Raw genomic sequence first — 20,059 nt, forward strand, 5'->3', positions numbered from 1 at the left:
ACATCGCCGATGCGTTCGATGAGGCGCAAAGGGTTGACAAACAGGTTCTTAGGGCCCCCTTAAATAGATATGTGGTAAGTACCTTGGACTTTTATGTATTATTTGATGTTTATGGCACAACAGTTGTCCAAATGATCGAGTTAATGTTGTGTGTGATGTTGTAGTCACAACAGTTGTCTAACTACTCCGAGGAAGCTAGTAGGCAACTGTTCCGGAGTAGAGACGACAAGAGCAACCCTCTTCGCAGCTTTGTGAAGGTACTTTCGATAAAATAATTCATTATTACAAAGCAATTACAACTGAATAATGCATGTTGTCATTTTATCCTGCAGAAAATCAAAAAGGGCTGCAAGAAGTTAGCGGCTAAGCTGAGCTGTGCAGACACGACATATGAGCCTCCGTTGCACCCCATGTTGTCTAGGAGCTAGACGGCCTCGATGTCCACCAGAGCTACTTCGGCTAGGGCCGCTTCCTCCTCTGTACGTACTCCGCAGTACACAGGGAAGGGTCCAGCGGACGTGGACGATGACGACGAGGCCCTTCAGTACTCCACGACTAGTGGCGACGACGACGACGACGACGAGTTACAGTGGGAGTTCACCGGTCACGAGGAGATGGGTACCTCACAGCTAGGCGGTGCTCCTATTGCTACACAGGGGGTGGTGTACACACCGGAGGAGTACACACAGGGGGTGGAGTACACACAGGAGGAGTACAGACACGTCGGGCACCAGGTGCCTATACTGTGCTTTTACTTTTCTATATTTCCATGATTCAAAATTTAAAATTACTCATTAGGGTACTTGTTTGCAGGGTACTTCGTCGACACAGGAGATGGACCGTGTCCATAGGCGGCAGCGAGAGAGGCAGCGGCGGGACCGCACGGACGTGGGGTGGACAAGCAACGTGGTGCCTACCAATCCTAGGAGGCGACGGAAGCCGCGAAACCGCTACACCCCTGGCGATGATTAGATTAGACATGTTTAGCAGTTGAGACTTGTCATGTAGTACCAGTGACATATTGTTATTTCCAGCACGTTGGTAACTGTGACATATTTCTAGATATTTGATGTACCTTTTTTAAGCCTTAGTGAGAATTATTTAAGTTGTTCGTTCTAAAGTATCTTTGGTATTTACGTAAAAATCTCAGTCTTACCAAACCAGCTGCGAACGAGGACAATCGGTTAACAAAAACCAAACAAAGACACTGCAGCAAAGGTTCTGGCCATTTTCTGGCTACCCCGCCATGGCTGGGGGCGGGTTAGCCAGAAAATGGCCAGAACCTTTGCTGCCTTTCATGGCACTAGTCAAAGTGACTTCCTCTATTTCTTTTTAAATATTACACAAAAAAATAGCTAGTAGACATGCAAGAAACAAAACTTTTAAATGTTATATTAGTTAAACATATTAGAAAATCTTTTTAAATTGTTATGTTAGTTAAACATTCTGACAGCTGTGGACTTTGGCGAGGAGCGATCAAATTGAAATACGTCGGAGTACAAATTATTACATGAAAAGTTTCAAAGTACAAAAGTCTCATTCCTAAGCCACTCACATACATTACCACATCAATCAAACTGCGTGCACCACTGCGTAAGCAACTCGTCCTCGGAGTCCCAATCGTCCACTACAGCCTCCTTACCCATGCTCGCCTCCGCTGTCTTGGCCTCACTAGCCTGTCTCTCGTAGTAAGCTGCCTCCGCCTCTTCTGCCGCCTGAGAGTATAACTGTCCCTCTTCCTCGGTCATGTCTGTTGGCCACCATGAGTCGTAGACCAATGTCTTCTGGTTGTGGTATGCAGCCTCACCCTCCTCTGAGGCACCGACAGGCATCGGTCCTGACGCCTCACCCTCCTCTGCAAGACGAAGTAGGTCGCCTATCCTTCCCATTTCATACTCATGCTTGTCCTGAGGGTACCCCAATTCCTCGGCAAGACGAATGAGGTCGCCTATCCTTCCGGTGTCGTCGTCTTCCTCCGCCTCGGCCTCCTCTTCGACCACAATCGGACGGCTAGCGGTGCCACCAACTGCAGCGTCCCGCCCTAATATCATATTCTCCGCGTACTTAGCACAGCCCACATCTGCTTGCCAGTTTCCGGTGCATCCAATCTCTGTAAGTACAAAATTTAAAGAATTAATAACATATTCATTTCAGAGAAACAAACAGTTTCACTTTCAAAAATTAAATGACTTACTAGCACATAATGAGGCAATAGTATCGTTCAAGCATTGCATCTCAACTCGCTCAGCCTCCTCCGCAGCCTTCCTTGCATGCTCTTCAGCCTTCCTTGCACGGTACTCCTCTATCTCCTTTTCCCTCTCCTCGGACCACTTCTTCCATGCAATACTCGCAGGGTTACGAACACGTAACTCCTGGGCGAATGCAAGCATTTTCTTCTTATGGTCCTTCACAAAATCAGTGACGTAGTTTGCAGGATAACCTCTCGTCTTGCGAACTGCTACTCTTGCCTTATACTCATCTTTGAACTTAAACACATCATCAGATGATTCCCATTTGCATTTCTGAGTGCTCTGTTACGGGAAATATATGAATACAAAGTTAGCGTACAAAAACAAATATATGAGTATAGTAGTACTAAATGTGCACAGTCCTAGCAAACCTCATCATAGTCGATCATGTGGCCACAGAAGTGGCCAATCCCAAGACCTGAAGGAACTAGGCCGTAGCTTGCTTCAACACCACATTTGCACATCACGGGAGGCGCAATAGACCTCCGCTTCTTCTTCCACTCTGGAACCTCCTCCTGCTTCTCAGGCTCTGGCCAATGGCTCTTTGGACCATAGATCCACTCTGCGAAACGGCACTTTCGAAAACCACGATCCTACAAAAAGAACACATTAGAACACACATAAAGCAACTGAAATTTTAAGATTGACCGTAAAACTTACTTCACGCCGCAGAGGACAAATGAACTCTAGTTCATTCCGTGGATTTATCACGGCTTGTTCTCCGCAATGACACTTTGGAGGATCCTCGAGCCGCCGTGCAGAGGCGACGGCCTTCTCTTCCTCCGTCATAGGAGGAGGGTTAGGGGGGGCGGAACCCAGCGAGTAAACAACTCACGTTTGCAATGATCAACGCCGTGGTAGAAAAGCAGAATTCTTGGGTCAAACTTGTCCGGCCCGTCGATCCATTGGAAGAAAAAACACCGGAAGTAGGGCTACAAAATAGTTTCAATTGTCTCATTGAGAATAAAAAGATAAAAAACCAATAAGAAAAACAGAGGGTACAGTGACTTACGCTATAACTATAACAAGTATAGATGCAACGTGCCGCAGTATCCGGATGTCTCGACTGGCTCACGTGTGTCGGATGTCCACAATCACAGTTAGGAATAGGTTCCTCGGGAGGCACGGGGGCATCCTTGCAAGACACATCGGGGTACAACTCTCTAGGACGACCCTTTTTTCGCCAAATAGACTCACGATACGAGTCCTCCATCTAAAAACGCGAAAATAATTCAACAAAAATCACATAACTAAACAAAGTAACGTAACAAGAGATTTACTAAACATATTAAAAATAAACAAATGAACTTATCTAAACTATGAAAACATAAAGGTTGTAAGAAATTTACCTTATCCAAACGAGGGGTGGCCGGGAAAACAACCGTGAAGAACGACGAGGCGGGGAATACGCAGCGGAGAGGGGCGCCGAGGCGGGGCAATGGAGGTGAAGGACGACGCGGACGGGCACCGGAGAAGAGCGGAGCTCGGGTGTGACAGAGGGAGAGAAAGAGAGACACTCGGGGTGAGAGAGGGAGAGAAATGGGAAGAGATGGCCGTTCGGCCGACTAAGTAGGGCGCGACCGTACCCCGCCATGATCCACGGCGGGGTACCCCTACCCCGCCATGATCCACGGCGGGGTCCACGTCACCACACAGGGCCATGCAGCGCTGACGTGGCAGGGAGAACCCCGCCACCATGCATGGCGGGGTGCAATGTTTTTGCCCCGCCATGCATGGTGGCGGGGCCAAACGGCCTAGTTTTGAAATTTTTTTAAAAACCGTGTCAAAATTGAAATTTGTTTAAAAAATAGGCTAAAAATAAAAAAATTTCTTTATTGCCAGCTGCCGGTTCACGGCGCGCGTGCCGTGCAGGAGTGAAAAGGGAAAAGCGAGCGGGAGATGCCCTCGTATGACTTGGCACTTTTCGTGCTTTGAGCTCCAGCGTCTAGCGGGACAATTTAGATAGGAATAGTACTCGGCTATAGTTTTTTAAGGATTTAATGGGGTGTACGTGGCTCCAATGAGTAATTGGATAATTCTTTCCGCCTAATCTCCATTATTGCTCGAATTCCGCCTCTGCACAACTGTGGAAGCTGCCCAATATCCTATTCTCTTGCCTCTGTCCTTAGGCCAATCTCAATGCATAGTTTCATGACACAGTTACCAAGACTATAAACTAGGTAACTCCTTCATTTAATGATTCTGCCAAGTCAGCAATTTTGCTTATGTGACACTCTATTTAATGTGCATGACACTCTCATGAAATATGCATTGAGACTGGTCTTAGGTGCAAGTTCACGGTTATGTAGGCCTTGTTTAGTTTCAAAAAATTTTGCAAAATAGGAATAGTACCACTTTCGTTTGTATTTGACAAATATTATCCAATTATGTACTAACTAGACTCAAAAGATTCGTCTCGTCAATTCCAACCAAACTGTGTAATTAGTTTTTATTTTCGTCTATATTTAATACTTCATACATGCGTCTAAAGATTTGATGTGACGAGGAATTTGAAAAATTTTGAAATTTTTTTTGAAACTAAACAAGCCCTTAGTATCCGGTAAACAAAAGCCATCTTTTAGGATTACTCCCCTTCATAAATTTTCAAGCAGTGAATCCAAATAATATTTTGATAAAATAGAATTACTCTAGATATAATAAATAAAATAGAATCTTTTTTAAGAGATGGTAACAACTTTGCCGTGATTTTTATTTGACGGTAAATAAAATTGAATCTGTCTACTGTGTTTTGAGCTCTTTTGACACACAACTTCTCGCCATCCACCATCATCGTCCTGCTATGACATAGTAGGGTCTCATTGAAGCTCGTGACTGTGGCCGCGAAACTCCAACAAAACTCTATCATACCGATCTCTTCATGTTGCCGTCTTTGCTATGGTCATCCTCACCCTAACTTAGGCCTTGTTTAGTTCAACCCAAGATCCAAAAATTGTTCAAGATTCTTTTATCATAACGAATCTTGCGTCACATGTATGAAACATTAAATATAGGTAAATAAAATAATTAATTGCACACTTTATTTGTAATTTACAAGACAAATTTTTTGAAACTAGTTAGTCTATAGTTAGATAATAATTATCAAATAAAAACAAAAATGCTACAGTGTCAAAATTTAAAAACTTTTTAGATCTAGCGGTATCACAATTGCCTCTGCCTCATCACTATTTCTCTTGTCTCCATTGTTGGGCTTGCCTACCTACTTCCCTTGACTTATTTAGACACAACAACCAAAGAAAAACTTTATAACATACAAGTGGACTATAAATTAATAATGAATAACTTCAAAGATCCGTATAGCCAGCAGCCTATTGTATTATTAACTTTACTCTAAATTCATCGGAGATGGAGAAGAAGGGAGGCAGAACGAGAAATGTTGGAACACTAGTGTGACGGGTAGTTTTTATAAAATAAACATTACAATGAAATAAAAAAAAGTAAAAAAAAAATCTGACGGTCTCCCTGCAGCCTACAGTCTGCTCAGCTTGTTGGACCTTTCCTCAAAAACCTCGGGCTTCCCCTGCCTTCCATGCAGCAGTCCCCCTTTCCTTCCCCTTCCGTCGCCCTCCGCACTCCTCCAAAACACAACGAGAAAAACAGAGAGACGACCACCGCTCCGCGCCGGCCGGCCATTCCATCCGGCAATGGCCTCCGCCGCGGGCGCCGCATCTGCCGCCATCGCCCTCCTCATCCTCCTACCCCTCGCCGCCGCCTCCGACTCCGACCACAAGGTACTCGACGACTTGCCCTGCCCCCCATCTCCGTCGAAACGAGCACACTACATGCGGTCGGAAAACCAGGCCTCCCTCCTGGTGTCGTGCCTCCCAGCGGCAGCGGTTGGCTCAGCTCGCGCGCTACACTCCGCGCGTCGCTAGATCCGCGCTCGCTTGGGGTCAGATCTGCGTGGCGCCGGCCCGGGCCAGCGGGATCTCTGTGTAGTGCGCGCCGGATCGTGCTGTCGGGCGGTTGCTAGATCTTACCTGTATTAGTGTCCGACTGCGGCTAGGAGTGAAATGGGTGGGGAGAAACAGCTGTGTGGAGGCATTCAGGCCATTGTGTTGATTAGTAATCTTCTAACGTTTGACTGATCGAAGTGCATCTTCTATGTCCAATTTTTCTTTGTTGCATTCAGTTCAGGTATGTATTGCTTGTGATATGTAGTCTAGCTGGTCTGCAATGCCTTGCTTTTGCCTCCATTGTGTAAGTTAGGTGAATTTTGTGCCCAGCACTAGACAGAGGATTTTTGACGTTTTGCCAACAAGTTATCTAATCTTTCCCATCCTTACGGTTGCTTTCTGCTGCTGTTTGTTTATTTTAGTACCAAGCAGAGGAGCCTGTGACGCTCTGGGTGAACAAGGTTGGTCCGTACAACAATCCCCAGGAGACATACAACTACTACAGCCTCCCATTTTGCCATGCGTCAGAAAACCATGTGCATAAGTGGGGAGGACTTGGCGAGGTCCTTGGTGGGAATGAACTCATTGACAGCCAGATCGACATAAAGTTCAGAAGTAAGTGATCCTTGATTTTGTCCTGCTTCAGTACTTCAGCATTGAAGGGGTAAAGGTAGATGCGATGAGGCTGATGACTGAAATTGGTCATGCTTCGTCTCAGAGAATGTCGATAAGGCCACAATTTGTTCGCTCGACCTGGATCTTGTCAAGGCTAAGCAATTGTCAGATGCGATTGAGAACTCGTATTGGTTTGAATTTTTCATTGGTGAGTTATCTGTTTCCTCCTTTGATTAACTCGTGTGCCTGCTCGCCATTTTAGTAACAACTAAATCTGTATGCACTGTACACTTGATGTACTGACTTATGATTTCCTTTTCTGGATGCGCTGCCCCCCCCCCCCCCCCCCTGCTATTGTGCTACAATCAAGATGATTTGCCTTTGTGGGGTATGCATATACTCCTTATTCTTTTCTTTATGTGCTCTCTGTAAGACCTCTAGGCTTACCTTTTTTTTCAAATCTTCAGGTTTTGTTGGAGAGGCAGACAGAAACAATGATAACAAATATTTCCTATTCACCCATAAGAATATCGTCATCAGATACAATGGCAATCAGGTTTGTGTATCACGAGCTTATATCACCTCACATAACCATCAGTATAGCTTATCATCCTTGCTACTTCCATTCCATGCAGATTATCCATGTTAATCTTACTCAAGAAAGCCCAAAGCTTATTGATGTGAACAAGGCATTGGACATGACATATTCTGTCAAATGGGAACCAACAGACATAACATTTGCTCACCGCTTTGATGTGTATCTGGACTATCCTTTCTTTGAACACCAGGTAATATAGGTATATATTTTTGCAATTAAAGAAATCTTTGCGGCTTGGCTCCTCATAATTACAATACAAAACTTCACTCTAGTTGCTTCCTGTTAACTGTGTCACACATGTTTGAAAGGACCTGAAGCACACCTTCTTAATTTCTAGTTATTTCTTGTAATTGCAGATTCACTGGTTCTCAATTTTCAATTCTTTCATGATGGTTATCTTTCTCACTGGACTAGTGTCAATGATACTGATGCGGACTCTAAGAAATGATTATGCAAAGTATGCCCGTGATGACGATGATATTGAAACTCTGGTGAGTTTCTATATAGATGATATTCACCTAGTGTTATTCCAGTAGTGTTTTAGTGTTTATGCAGGTCCTAATTTTTAATTATTTTTACCTCTTGTATCCTTTGCTGATATACATTAGCTTGTATTAGGAACGAGATGTCAATGAAGAATCTGGATGGAAGCTTGTACATGGTGATGTTTTCCGGCCTCCTTGCAATCTAGTTCTTCTTTCAGCTCTTGTTGGTATTGGTACACAGTTGGCAGCACTGATTCTACTAGTGATTTTGTTGGCAATCATTGGAATGCTGTACATTGGGTATGTGAATTTATTATGTTGCTTCATAAAACATCATTGTCTCTACAAGCCACTTGTAGTAATTGGTAAAACCTGTATTTTAATGGAGCTGCCTGGCTGACTCTTGTTTTATGATACTTTGCATGCCAAAGATCATGTACATTTGATATTATAAACATAAAACATACAGTTTATTTTTCTGAAACTAGTACTTTTTAACACTATAGTTTGTGTTGCCTCATCCTAGTGATGTAATGTTTGAAGGCAATGCATCAAGAAACATTTGATTCTTGGAGTTTGTGTATGTAGGGTAGGAATCACAAGCAACTGCAAAAACAAAGCATTCTAATTCTACTTTGTTTTCTTGAAGGATAACTGTACTTTGTTATGCTACTCAAAATGTCACTCACTATGTGTACTTATTCTGCCAGGCGAGGAGCTATTGTCACAACATTCATTGTTTGCTATGCTCTTACTTCATTCATCTCTGGATATGTCAGTGGTGCACTATACTCACGGCATGGAGGTATGGGTTTATTTATCATGTAAAATTGAACTGTGTACCTATAGTTCTATAAGGTTCTCACTTGTTTTACATCCTTTTGGGGGAGCAGGGAAAAACTGGATCAAGGCGATGGCCATGACAGCATCACTTTTCCCATTTATGTGCTTTGGAATTGGCCTAGGGCTTAACACTATTGCTATTTTCTATGGATCATTAGCTGCCATACCATTTGGTACGATGGTGGTTGTTTTCATCCTGTGGGCTTTCATCTCTTTCCCTCTTGCCCTTTTGGGAACTGTTGTTGGTAGAAACTGGAGTGGCGCCCCAAACAATCCCTGTCGGGTAAAGACTATTCCTCGACCTATTCCTGAGAAGAAATGGTACCTCACACCCTCAGTCATTGCGCTTATGGGAGGACTGCTTCCATTTGGTAGTATCTTTATTGAGATGTACTTTGTCTTCACATCCTTCTGGAACTATAAGGTATGGAAGACAAGCCTTTTTTTTTAAGCTTCATTACTAAGGAGGCATTGGAGTTGACATTGATGCCTCTTCTTTTTTGATTAACCACTGACAGGTCTACTATGTTTACGGGTTCATGTTGCTGGTCTTTCTAATCCTCATAATTGTCACCATATGTGTAACAATTGTCGGAACATATTTCTTGCTAAATGCGGAGAACTACCACTGGCAATGGACTTCATTCTTCTCTGCTGCTTCCACTGCTGTGTATGTTTACCTCTACTCCATATATTATTACCACATGAAGACCAAGATGTCAGGATTCTTCCAGACAAGCTTCTACTTCGGCTACACTCTAATGTTCTGCCTAGGTTTAGGAACACTATGCGGTAAGCTCTTCTTCAATCTTGTGGTAAACAAACCATGGTATTATTAGTTTAATACTGATTGGTGCTTTTTCTAGGTGCCGTTGGGTATCTTGGATCGACATTGTTTGTGAGGAGGATCTACAGGAACATAAAGTGTGACTAAGTGAAGATAATATCGCCCCATTTTGGGTCAGTGCAGAGAAACTGTATGGCAGAGCCTTATTTGATTGGGCGATCACTGATTCTACAACCAAGAAGCCAGGGCGTTGTGTGGAATGTGATCATCGTTTGGCGCTGAGCTGAAAGCCATGTATTTCAATTCTTGTCATTTTTGTTTCTCTCCTATCTCTTCTGGGCTTGGGCAGGCAACAAATTTTCATGTTCAATTAGTTATATACAGTAGTAATTGTAGTTGTTGAGTAGTAGGTCTGTAGCATATACCACAATTGTTATCCTTGAACCCAGTGATACCTCAGATTGATGGGTATAAACTGTAACATTTACATTACTTGATGTTTGACGATGAACACAGTTCCAAAAGAATCATGTTTGGTACTGGAGGGTCGAGATTTTTTGAGAGTCTAAGTCATCAAAGAAAAAAATGCTTGACATTACCGAAACGGACCATTAGATCATAAATGTCTCATGCATAAATCTGAAAACCATACAGTATAAGCTTGACATTGCTGAAATGGAACATTAGATCATAAATTTTCTAAAAAAGCCTGTGGTAGTTCCCAAAAAGATTTGCAAATTTTTTTAGATTTTTCATCACATCGAATCTTACGACACATGTATGGAGTATTAAATATAGATAAAAACAATAACTAATTATATAGTTTGTCTGTAATTTGCGAGATGAATTTTTTAAATCTAGTCAGTCTACGATTAGATAATATTTGTCAAATATAAATGAAAATACTATAGAGCTTATTTTGCCAAAAATTTTAGAACTAAACAAGGCCTATGATGTGACGTTGCTGGGCAATTCCCCACCTGAACGGCTGAACCTCAGGGGGCCCAAATCGAGAGTTTTCGGCACAAATCCTAGCGCGCGCAGCAGCTTCTCCGCCCGTTTCCCATGCCCGCCCACCGCCGCCACCTCTGCTTCCTCCGCGCACTCGTTGGGCTCCGCTCCACCGGCGCTGCCACCGCCGCCGCTGGCTTCTCCTCGGCTCCTAGCCGCGGGTGCCCACTCCACGCCGCGCTAGCGCGCCGCGGCGCCCCCGCGGCCGTCGCGCTTGCTCTCTTTTCCCGCATCCGTGCCGCGACCTTGCCGACCCCCTACACCTTCTCCCTCCTGCTCGCCTCCCTCGCAGCCGCCTCCTCCTCCCGCTCCCCCACCCCCTCCGCTGCCGTCTGCGATCGACTCGCTGCCGCGGGGCTTGCGCACGCGCAGGCGCTCAAGTGCGGCGCGCTCGCACACCCCGTCGTCACCAACTGTCTCCTCAAGCTCTACTGCGCGCTCGGCATGCTCCCTGACGCGCGCAGGGTGTTCGATACGAGCGGCGCCACCGCTCTGGACGTTGTCTCCTGGAACACGATGGTGTCTGGGTACGGCAAGTGCGGGGACCTAGAGGCCGCGCGGGAGGTGTTCGTCAGAATGCCCGAGAGGGGCCTGGTTTCCTGGAGCGCAATGATCGACGCCTGCGTGCGTACCGGGGAGTTCAGTGAGGCACTAAGGGTGTTTGATCAGATGACTGGAAATGGGTTCAAGCCAGACGCCGTGGTGCTGGTGAGCGTGCTCAAGACTTGCGCACATCTGGGCGCTCTTGAGAGGGGGCGGTGGGTTCATAGGTTTCTCAAAGCAGAGAGGCTTGGGGGGAGGCCAGGGAATGTCATGCTCGAGACGGCGCTTGTCGATATGTATTGCAAATGCGGGTGCATGAATGAGGCGTGGTGGGTCTTTGATGGAGTTCAGAGCCACGATGTGGTGTTGTGGAATGCAATGATTGGTGGGCTTGCAATGAATGGCCATGGAAAGCGCGCACTTGAGTTGTTCAGAAGGATGCTTGATAAGGGGTTTGTGCCGAACGAGTCAACGTTTGTTGTTGCCTTGTGTGCGTGCATCCACACAGGTCGTGTGGATGAAGGGGAGGATGTTTTCAGGTCCATGCGTGACCATGGCATTGAGCCACGGAGGGAGCACTATGGGTGCTTGGCTGATCTCCTTGGACGTGCAGGGCTCCTGGAAGAAGCCGAGGGTGTGTTACTGGACATGCCGATGGAGCCACATGCATCACAGTGGGGGGCTCTAATGTCATCATGCCTGATGCACAATAACGTTGGTGTGGGTGAACGTGTAGGAAAGAAACTTATTGAGCTAGAGCCAGATGATGGTGGACGTTATGTTGCTCTGTTCAATCTATATGCAGTCAATGGTTTATGGGAAGATGCAAAAGCTCTTCGGAAGATGATGGAAGAGAGGGGAGCCAAGAAGGAGACAGGTTTGAGCTTTATAGAGTGGAATGGTTTGGTCCATGAGTTCAGGTCAGGTGATACAAGACACCCCCAAACAAGGCTGATCTATGCATTATTGGAAGATATGGAGCAGAGATTACAACTGATTGGCTATGTCAAGGATACCAGCCAAGTGCTCTTGGACATGGACAACGAGGAAGATAAGGGAAATACCTTGTCCTACCACAGTGAGAGGCTTGCATTAGCATTTGGTATTCTAAACATTCCCCATGACATGCCTATTCGAATTGTCAAGAATCTTCGAGTGTGCCGTGACTGCCATGTCCATGCCAAACTTGTGTCCAAGCTCTACCAACGTGAGATCATTGTGCGTGACCGCCATCGCTTCCACTTGTTCCGTGATGGGGTTTGCTCCTGCAATGACTTTTGGTGACAGTGCTACTGACTATTGGGTGTGGCATAGTTATGGACATCATTCTGAAAACAGCAACTAGAAAGGATGACCATGACACCTGACTGCTACAACCATGTATTTGGAGGGTGAGACATGAGAGAGAATGCGGTAAACTTTCTCTATCCATAATACTTTTCCTAATACCACATCATGGATGGTCTTTTGTTTACGTGAAACAATGAGCATTTTGAGGTTTATTTACATGTAAATGGCTTCAATTGTTGCCTTCCTTTTTTCTCCCTCTTCTCCTTTTTCTTTCCTGAAGGTTGTGTTCTATGCTGCTGTATAATTTTCATTCATTTTGATTTATGAAGGTCACTACTTCACTTAAAAGCTGGCCCCACAACATGAAACTAATTCTTGGTACTGGCTTCAGAAAAAAAATGATGGTCAGGTGCCGGTTGCTTCTGTAATCCCATTTCCTTTTACCTCTTGGCTCTGTAAGTCTTTTTTGAAACAAGCTCTGTAACAACTTTACTTAAGGTCTTTTTTTTTGTCTCAAAGAAATTTAAAGTGCTCTTCTGAATTCTGCAGGTAGGCGCTCCTCTAGAGGAAAACTTACTGGCATCGTAAATTCATATGAGCAAGTTGTCACCTTTTGGTTATGATAATTTAATACCATGCATTGGATTTGGCATTGGTAAGCATACAGTCTTTTTTGCCATCCTCTTTGGATGAGTGGATAATAACCTTCAAATTTCTTTACAGAAGACACGCATGGAATGTGAACCAACTTTATCAATCTGTTCATTGTGCTGTGTGCTGATACGAAAACCAGGGATAGCCTGTACGAGAGGTTAGTGGAGCAGATGGGATGCTTATGAGTAGGGATGAAAACGGTACGGATATTTTTCGACCTTATTTGATACCGAATTCGTTTAGAGGGAGAAAGAAGAGGTCGGGGATGGCCTGTACGAGAGGTCGATGGCCGGTGAGGAGGAAGAGGCACATCAGCGAGCCATGCCGGTTAGCAGACGGGCGAGCTGCACCGGTGAGCGCGCAGGCCGAGATTGAGGGCGCAGAGCCTAGCCGCGCTGGCATGGAGCCAAGGAGAGGCACGGGCCGGCGTCGCCGAAGGGTTGAGTTGCGTGGAGGCGACAACAGATTCGGAGAGAGAGGAGCGACGCGGTTGGTGTTTATCTTCTTTTCTTGTGAGATGGCATTGAAATTAAACGATTGGTGGGAAGATAATATAAATAACATGCTGATACATGGAGTCTACATGTCACCAATAATCAATTCCCGGTAATGCTAGCGCCCGGACGTCCGACGCTAGCAGCGCGTCCGGACACCGAGCTCCCTACCCGTACTACACGGAGAAAATAAAATAAAATAAAATTTGTTCTCAAGCACATTCCCACCTCTACGAGCACGGGATCCGCCCGCCCCTCACCTGGCTGACCCCAAGCACATCCGCTCGTCGTCAACTTGTCCCACAGAAAGTGACTCCCGTCCCGTGCCCGCATAGAGAAGAAAGGCAACCATCATGTGCGTGGATATGTCCGTCCCCAACCTTGCCAACCTAACACCTCTAACCCTACCACCATTTCACCACCATAGTCTATCATCTAGCTGCAACATAAAAAATGCTATTGCAAACATCGAAGGACATCTAAAAAATGCAACAAAAAGAAAAAACTGCTAAAACAAATAGAAAAAGCTATTAAAACATCGAAAAGAATATCTAATGCAACAAACAAAAATATAAAATGCAACATCAAAAAATATCTACTGCAACATTCAAAACACATCTACTGCAACATTAGGGAAGAATCAGCTGTAACATTGAGAAAAAGCTATTACAACATCTCAAGCACTACTAATGCAATCATAACGTCTGTTGCAACAAAAAAAAATCTATTGCAACATCGGGAGAGAATCTGCTGCAACAATGAGAAAAAACTATTACAACATCTCAAGCACTACTAATGCAACATTAGAAAAAAAACGCTTGTTGTAATAAAAAAAATTATTGCAACATCGAGGGAGAATCTACCGCAACAACAAAAAAAGAAAAATGAAACATCTCAAGAACTGCAACACCAGAGAAACACCTGTTGCAACAACTAAAAAATGTACAGTTGCAACATTCCACATCATCTGTTGCAACATTGAAAATGAATCATTGCAAAACAACGACGAGATCTGACTCGTCGGAACATTAGTTACCACCAAACTCTTAGATCCAAAAGGGGAAAAAGAGGAGAAGGAGGAGGTGCAGAAGGAGGGAGCAGATCTAGATCCAGTGGGAGAAAGAAGGAGGAGAGAGACCTCAGATCTAGATCCCTCCCTACCTACCTCGTTGGAGCCACGCCGTCGTCCTCGTCTCTAGATGTATGGAGGTCACAGCGCATGAGGATGAGAGAGCAGAGAGGGAGGGGAGGCATGTGGGCTCACCGGAAGTCGCCCGCCGCCATGCCCCCCACTCTGACGGCCATGGATGTCATGGGGAAAGGAGGAGAGAGAGGTCTTAGATCTAGATAGGAAGCTGCACATGGAGGAAGAGTGGCTGGATCCATGGAGGGAGAGGGAAGGAGGTTTGCTTGAGCCACCATGGAGTAGGAGGAGCAACTGCATGGAGTGGAGAGAGAGTGTCACAGCCACAGCTACGAAGAAGAAGGGATGTGTGGTGGAAGTCGCGATGTGAAATGAGGAATCAATACAGTCCTTTTTTTTCTGTTACATGACCATCGCTTGGTTTAGGTGGGCCACAGACCCGAGAGCGGCGCTGCGCGTTCGGAGGGAACGGACGCCCACGTCCTATCATTACCGATTCCACATCTAATGTTTGTAAAACAAATGAAAAACCTAAATGATTTTATCCTGAGCAAGAGTTCCCCCCTAAAATTTACTATCTAAATCATTATTTGGGAAGTCATTTGAGTAAGCTAGTTTCCCATATCTTTGTAACATCCAATAATCCAATAGCTTTTCTAAATCTTAGCGTCCTCTAGAGAACCATCATCATTCTCTAATTTTGGCTAGCAAGAAATCTGAACAGAGAATATGTATATTTAGAGATTTGCTAGCGAGGAATCTGAACAGATAATGTATATATTTGAAGATTTAATTAAAGAGATGGTAATCTAGTTAAAAGAGGATGTTAGAGAGTATTTTTTCCTCAAAATCTATATATTTCTTAAATTAGGTAGGATATAAAAAAAGTATCTTAGAATTACTCTAACCAAACACTAAATAAAAGCAACTTCAATATATTCTTTATAGAGTAAAGTCCACCACCGGTCCCTAAACTTGTATTAATGTGTCATCTCGGTCCCTAAACTCGCAAATCGACCATTTAGGTCCTCGAACTTGTTCGTCTGTATCATCTCAGTCCCTAAACTTGTTTAGTTGTGTCATCTCGGTCCATAAACTTAGAAAACACCCGTTTAAGTCCTCAAATTTGTTCAGTTGTGTCATCCAGGTCCCTAAACTTGATTTTAAGTCTCATCTGGGTCAAAACAAAGTGATCTAAAAACTCTATATTAAAAATAATTCATAACTTTTTCATATGTACTCGAATGAAGACAAACTTTATATCAAAGTTGTAGCCCTTAATGCGTTCTACAACTTTATAGTTGAAATGTTTTTTATTTAAAGTCGTTTAATATCACAAATTTTAATTTTAAATTTTAAATTTCTAGATCTAAAAACTTTCAAAAAATATTTTGGGACCCCAAAAGATTTCAATTTAAAAACTTTTCAACTACAAAGTTGTAGATCACATTGCTTACTACAAATTTGATATAAAGTTTATCTTCATTTGAGTTCATATAAAAAAGTTATGAATTATTTTCCTATATAGAGTTTTTAGATTCACCCTGCTTTGATCTGGATGAGACTTAAAAACAAGTTTAGGGACTAGGATGACACAACTGAATAAATTTGAGGACCTATATGGGAGATTTCTAAGTTTAGGGACTAGGTTGACACAGGGGAACAAGTTTAGGTACCTAAACAATCGTTTTGTGAGTTTAAGGACCAGGATGACACACCCAAACAAGTTTAGGGACCGGTAATGAATTTTACTCTTCTTTATATTTGGAAAATAGTTTTGAAAAAAAATACTCTCTAATGATCTTTTTAATTAGATCTTAAAATATAGACATTTTATTCCTAGGTTCTCGATACTCAAAGCTAGAGAGCGAGATTTATACTTAAATGACTTTCTAAATAATAATTTAGAAAGTAAATTTTAGAAAAACCGTCGAAGATGCTCGAAGATTGTTCTCGGGCCACCATTTCTAAATTCTAACTGTCTCCAAAGCAAGATGTCAGCAGTAAATCCCGTTCTGCTGTTCTGCTCTGTTCCGTCGTTATTCTTTTCCAACCCGACTATACACCTCTCTCTCAATTCCGATGGACATGGACTACTCGAGTGGCGCGTCGGCGTCGGGGAGGACGCGGGCGCGGTGGTGCTACTGCCGCTGCTTCCGCCGTTGGTGCCGCTGCTTCTGCGGCTGCTACTGCTGCAACTCCTTCCCCGACGAGCCCCACGTCGACCGCCGCGCCGCAGCCTACGCCTAGGGTCCTGGACACTCTTCACTCGCAGGTGCCGATCCTACCGCCTCCTGTAGATTAACTTCTTCCGTGTCACGCGATCTCTCGATTCGCACTACGGAGGATGCCGACTTGATGCAGCCGCCGGCGCGGTTAGCTGCCTTATTCCCATGGGTCGCGTGATCGGACGGGGCTGCGCTGCCCCCGTCCCCCGAACTGGATCGTAGGGGGGTTTGATTGGATGCAGCGTGCTGTGATCGCTTCGCTGTTCTAACTGTTACTGCACTGGTTCCTGCACTGCACTGTGCATCAATTAGAGCTTCAGGGTTTAGCGCTGCTTGTTTTGGCAACTTGCCTGTAAGCGGTAACTAGGGTACCTTCAATTCCAGGGAGGTAGGGTCGTAGGGACCAGGAAAGGGATGACTTTAAACTGCACGCTTCCTTCTGAACGGCAGTAATTCATGTCTAGAAGCAGGCCAGGCCTTCAATTGTCACTCTTATGTTGTTACCATTCAAGCTACTATGCTCTGTTTATGTTCTGAAGTATACAGATGTGATATTTGTGGAGTGGTGACTGGTGAGGACAAATTTGGAAGGGCTATTTAGGTTGGTCAATGTGTGGTAATTGATCACACTAGACTGATGGTGCAGTTGATCTCATCGTTATTAGCAATTTAGCATACATGGATCAATCTACTCTATGCTGCAAATTCACTTGATTGATCATACACTTTAACCAGTGGTTAAAATATTCTGATTGAGGTGATGAAGTATCAATGAGATAAAGGTAATAATCTTGAATCATTTCTATGCCGTTAGGTATCACTGGGATGTTGTATTCCTGTTCTTGCATGTTTACACTTTATGGTACCAGACAGTTATTCATTGTCTTGGCTTAATGCTTCTGCTGTTGATGCCATAGGAATTTGCGAGCCAATGCTTTTGTTTGACCTTTGTTATGTTTCATTTGATCAGGGAGACTCGCATATAGACATATGAGCACTATGAGAGAACTGAATTCTGTCTGTCATATAACTAGGAAAATGGCTACCTTACTCTTCAAGTAGATGTTGAAGAAGATATTACAGCTTCAGAGCTCTCTTTTTTGGAATTTGGATGGTTGCTGGACAGTAAATGTATTAATGTGTTACTTGTGAGGAGGCTGCTTATAGTACTTCGCTTATAATGTTACCTAGAAGTCCCAATCATGATGTGAATCAGAGTAGCACTTCCTGTGTTGTTAATATGTGTACCATGGTTTGCTAAACTGAGATTGAATGCTTGTAAAATTGAACTGGTGTTTCTGTAAATATGTCAGAAATAAAGAGAATTATGTTTTTCTGTTTTGCTCCCAAGATGCTGCATATGTTTGCACATTCTTATATGATCATATTCCAGACTGCAATATCTAAGACACTTGATGAATGTTTGCACATACTTGTGCTGTCATATTCCATATTTCTGCAACTCTGCTCCTAACTGGGAATGTTTTTCTTAGGGTAAATATCATTTGGGTGTGCCTGGAAATATATCTTGGCTTGTGATTGCAAGTGTTTTACACGTTGTGTCCTCCCTCTGTTGTATTTTACCAAAGGAGAAGCAAATTTCCAACCACATGTCTACCCTGTGGCATGCTCAACTGAGCTGTTTATCACTTTATTGTGTACACAAACACAACAGTGTAGCATGTGGTGTGCTGGGCTTCACTATTCTAGAAACTGCAGGATGAATATGAAAAACATACAGTATGCACGATGGGCACTCTCACAAGTATGTATCGTGGATACTGTATGTTTCCCTATCTGGCACATTGGACATGCCTGAACTGTCAGCTGCAGCTGTGCTGTTCCATATTACATGCATCCTGGAATCGCCACTGAAAGGTTAGAGTCAGTAATCAATATATGCACTCTCATTGTTGACTATCAGGTACCAAATCTTGTCATCTTGCCCGCCCATAGGAATTGCTTTTCCTGCAGTACTGACTGAGGACTCAATCTTCCGGATGCTAGCTCTTTTTTGCTTATCTACTGCAGCAGTAAATCCTAACTGCAACATCAGCCTTGGAATTATGCAGCCTGACTGCCTGACCAACCTCTTCTTCCTCAACCATAGCTCAGAGGTAACAGCTACTCACCCCTAAAACTTCATATAACTCAGTCCTTTCTCTGAGAGATAACAAAGATGCAGCCCAATCCTCTCGAGATGAGAATTACGCGGAACAAGGAAAACGAGGTACCTTTTGTTGATAGACTGTTGTCATGCGATAATTAATGCATTTTACGGTCTTCTCCAGCTACTGACTGGAGACTCGTTCTAGGCACCAGTTCAGTTGAGTGCCGATTACTGACTGACTGGTGAGTGACCCCAAATCGACCAATCCTACCATGAAGGCCATCCGTGCAGGTGCAGCCCTTTTCCTCTTGCATCTCCCTGGGTCATGGACACCTCATAAGGTACCTTTGCTGCCTCGCCTGAATTGAGAGGCTCCTGGTCCTGAGAATGGCCATACGCCCTCCAAGACTCCAACCGCACTGCACAGCCTGTGTATGCTTTGCCTGAACCAGAACCGAGGTACAGTACTACTAGAAGTGTAAGGCAGTTCAACTCTGGTCAGGCTCTCACATGGTCAATGAAAGAGTACTCCAAGAATTCCTTGCAGCTTTGTCCACTTGTGTGTGGCCACTGGCCACTGCTTTTAGTACACTTTACACCTGCCAAGTTTCTTCTCTCTTGATCTTGGGGGGGACTTGGCTTGGGGGTCAACTTTGTACGGGGACGACTGATGACTCGAGGGAGATCACAGAGTATCAGATAGAAAGTGTCAGTCCAGATCAAGCTCGGCTCGTGATGGATGGATCGATGGATGGACGGGCAGTCATCGGATGGATGGGAGAGAAGAGGGAAGCAGAGATCTTCCATGGCAGCCTTTACCCCTGTCCCTGTGAAGGTACTGTACTCTACTGCTACACAGCCCTGCAGTGTCCCAAGGTGCTCCACAGTCCACACAGGCACACACTTTCAGTTGGGATTCTGCCGTGCAACAGACAGATGAGGGAGCGGAGGTCCCTGGCCTGCTCTACTATCATGGACTAGAGTTCGAATCAAAGTGCTCCAAACTTGGAGTCATCTCCCTCTTCTAGCTACCTGCTGCTGCTAGCTAGCTGTTGAAAAGTTTCATTTCCAGCATGCAGTTGTTTCCTCTAGCA

The 20,059-nt window shown here is 44.3% G+C and overlaps 2 protein-coding genes and 2 long non-coding RNA genes across 6 annotated transcripts; all 4 read left to right on the top strand.

The window, feature by feature from the left end:
• LOC8063063 lies at positions 24-578 on the top strand. The gene is made up of 3 exons (XR_002452035.1): positions 24-74; positions 165-257; positions 333-578. It is a non-coding gene; the product is annotated as an uncharacterized LOC8063063 (long non-coding RNA).
• Positions 5,782-10,030, top strand: LOC8063064 (transmembrane 9 superfamily member 1). Its single transcript, XM_002452210.2, has 12 exons — positions 5,782-5,998; positions 6,586-6,778; positions 6,882-6,986; positions 7,149-7,166; positions 7,246-7,334; positions 7,414-7,566; positions 7,733-7,867; positions 7,995-8,161; positions 8,572-8,666; positions 8,755-9,128; positions 9,223-9,496; positions 9,571-10,030. The coding sequence occupies exons 1-12, from the start codon at positions 5,912-5,914 to the stop codon at positions 9,636-9,638; spliced, it is 1,758 nt and encodes a 585-aa protein (XP_002452255.1). The 5' UTR covers positions 5,782-5,911; the 3' UTR covers positions 9,639-10,030.
• LOC8066528 (putative pentatricopeptide repeat-containing protein At5g40405) lies at positions 10,394-13,566 on the top strand. 3 transcript variants are annotated; one of them, XM_021459877.1, is made up of 4 exons: positions 10,394-12,458; positions 12,665-12,790; positions 12,885-12,990; positions 13,059-13,566. In XM_021459877.1, exon 1 carries the CDS (start codon positions 10,557-10,559, stop codon positions 12,327-12,329), a length of 1,773 nt encoding a protein of 590 aa, XP_021315552.1. In that variant the 5' UTR covers positions 10,394-10,556; the 3' UTR covers positions 12,330-12,458; positions 12,665-12,790; positions 12,885-12,990; positions 13,059-13,566. The 3 variants fall into 3 exon arrangements, with proteins under 3 accessions (XP_021315552.1, XP_002452256.1, XP_021315553.1); XM_002452211.2 differs by having other exon boundaries at positions 12,885-13,566; XM_021459878.1 differs by having other exon boundaries at positions 12,727-12,790; positions 12,885-13,566.
• Positions 16,555-18,205, top strand: LOC110434332. The gene is made up of 2 exons (XR_002451761.1): positions 16,555-16,902; positions 17,826-18,205. It is a non-coding gene; the product is annotated as an uncharacterized LOC110434332 (long non-coding RNA).

Source organism: Sorghum bicolor, chromosome 4, assembly GCF_000003195.3.
Source record: "Sorghum bicolor cultivar BTx623 chromosome 4, Sorghum_bicolor_NCBIv3, whole genome shotgun sequence".
NCBI classification, from domain to species: domain Eukaryota; kingdom Viridiplantae; phylum Streptophyta; class Magnoliopsida; order Poales; family Poaceae; genus Sorghum; species Sorghum bicolor.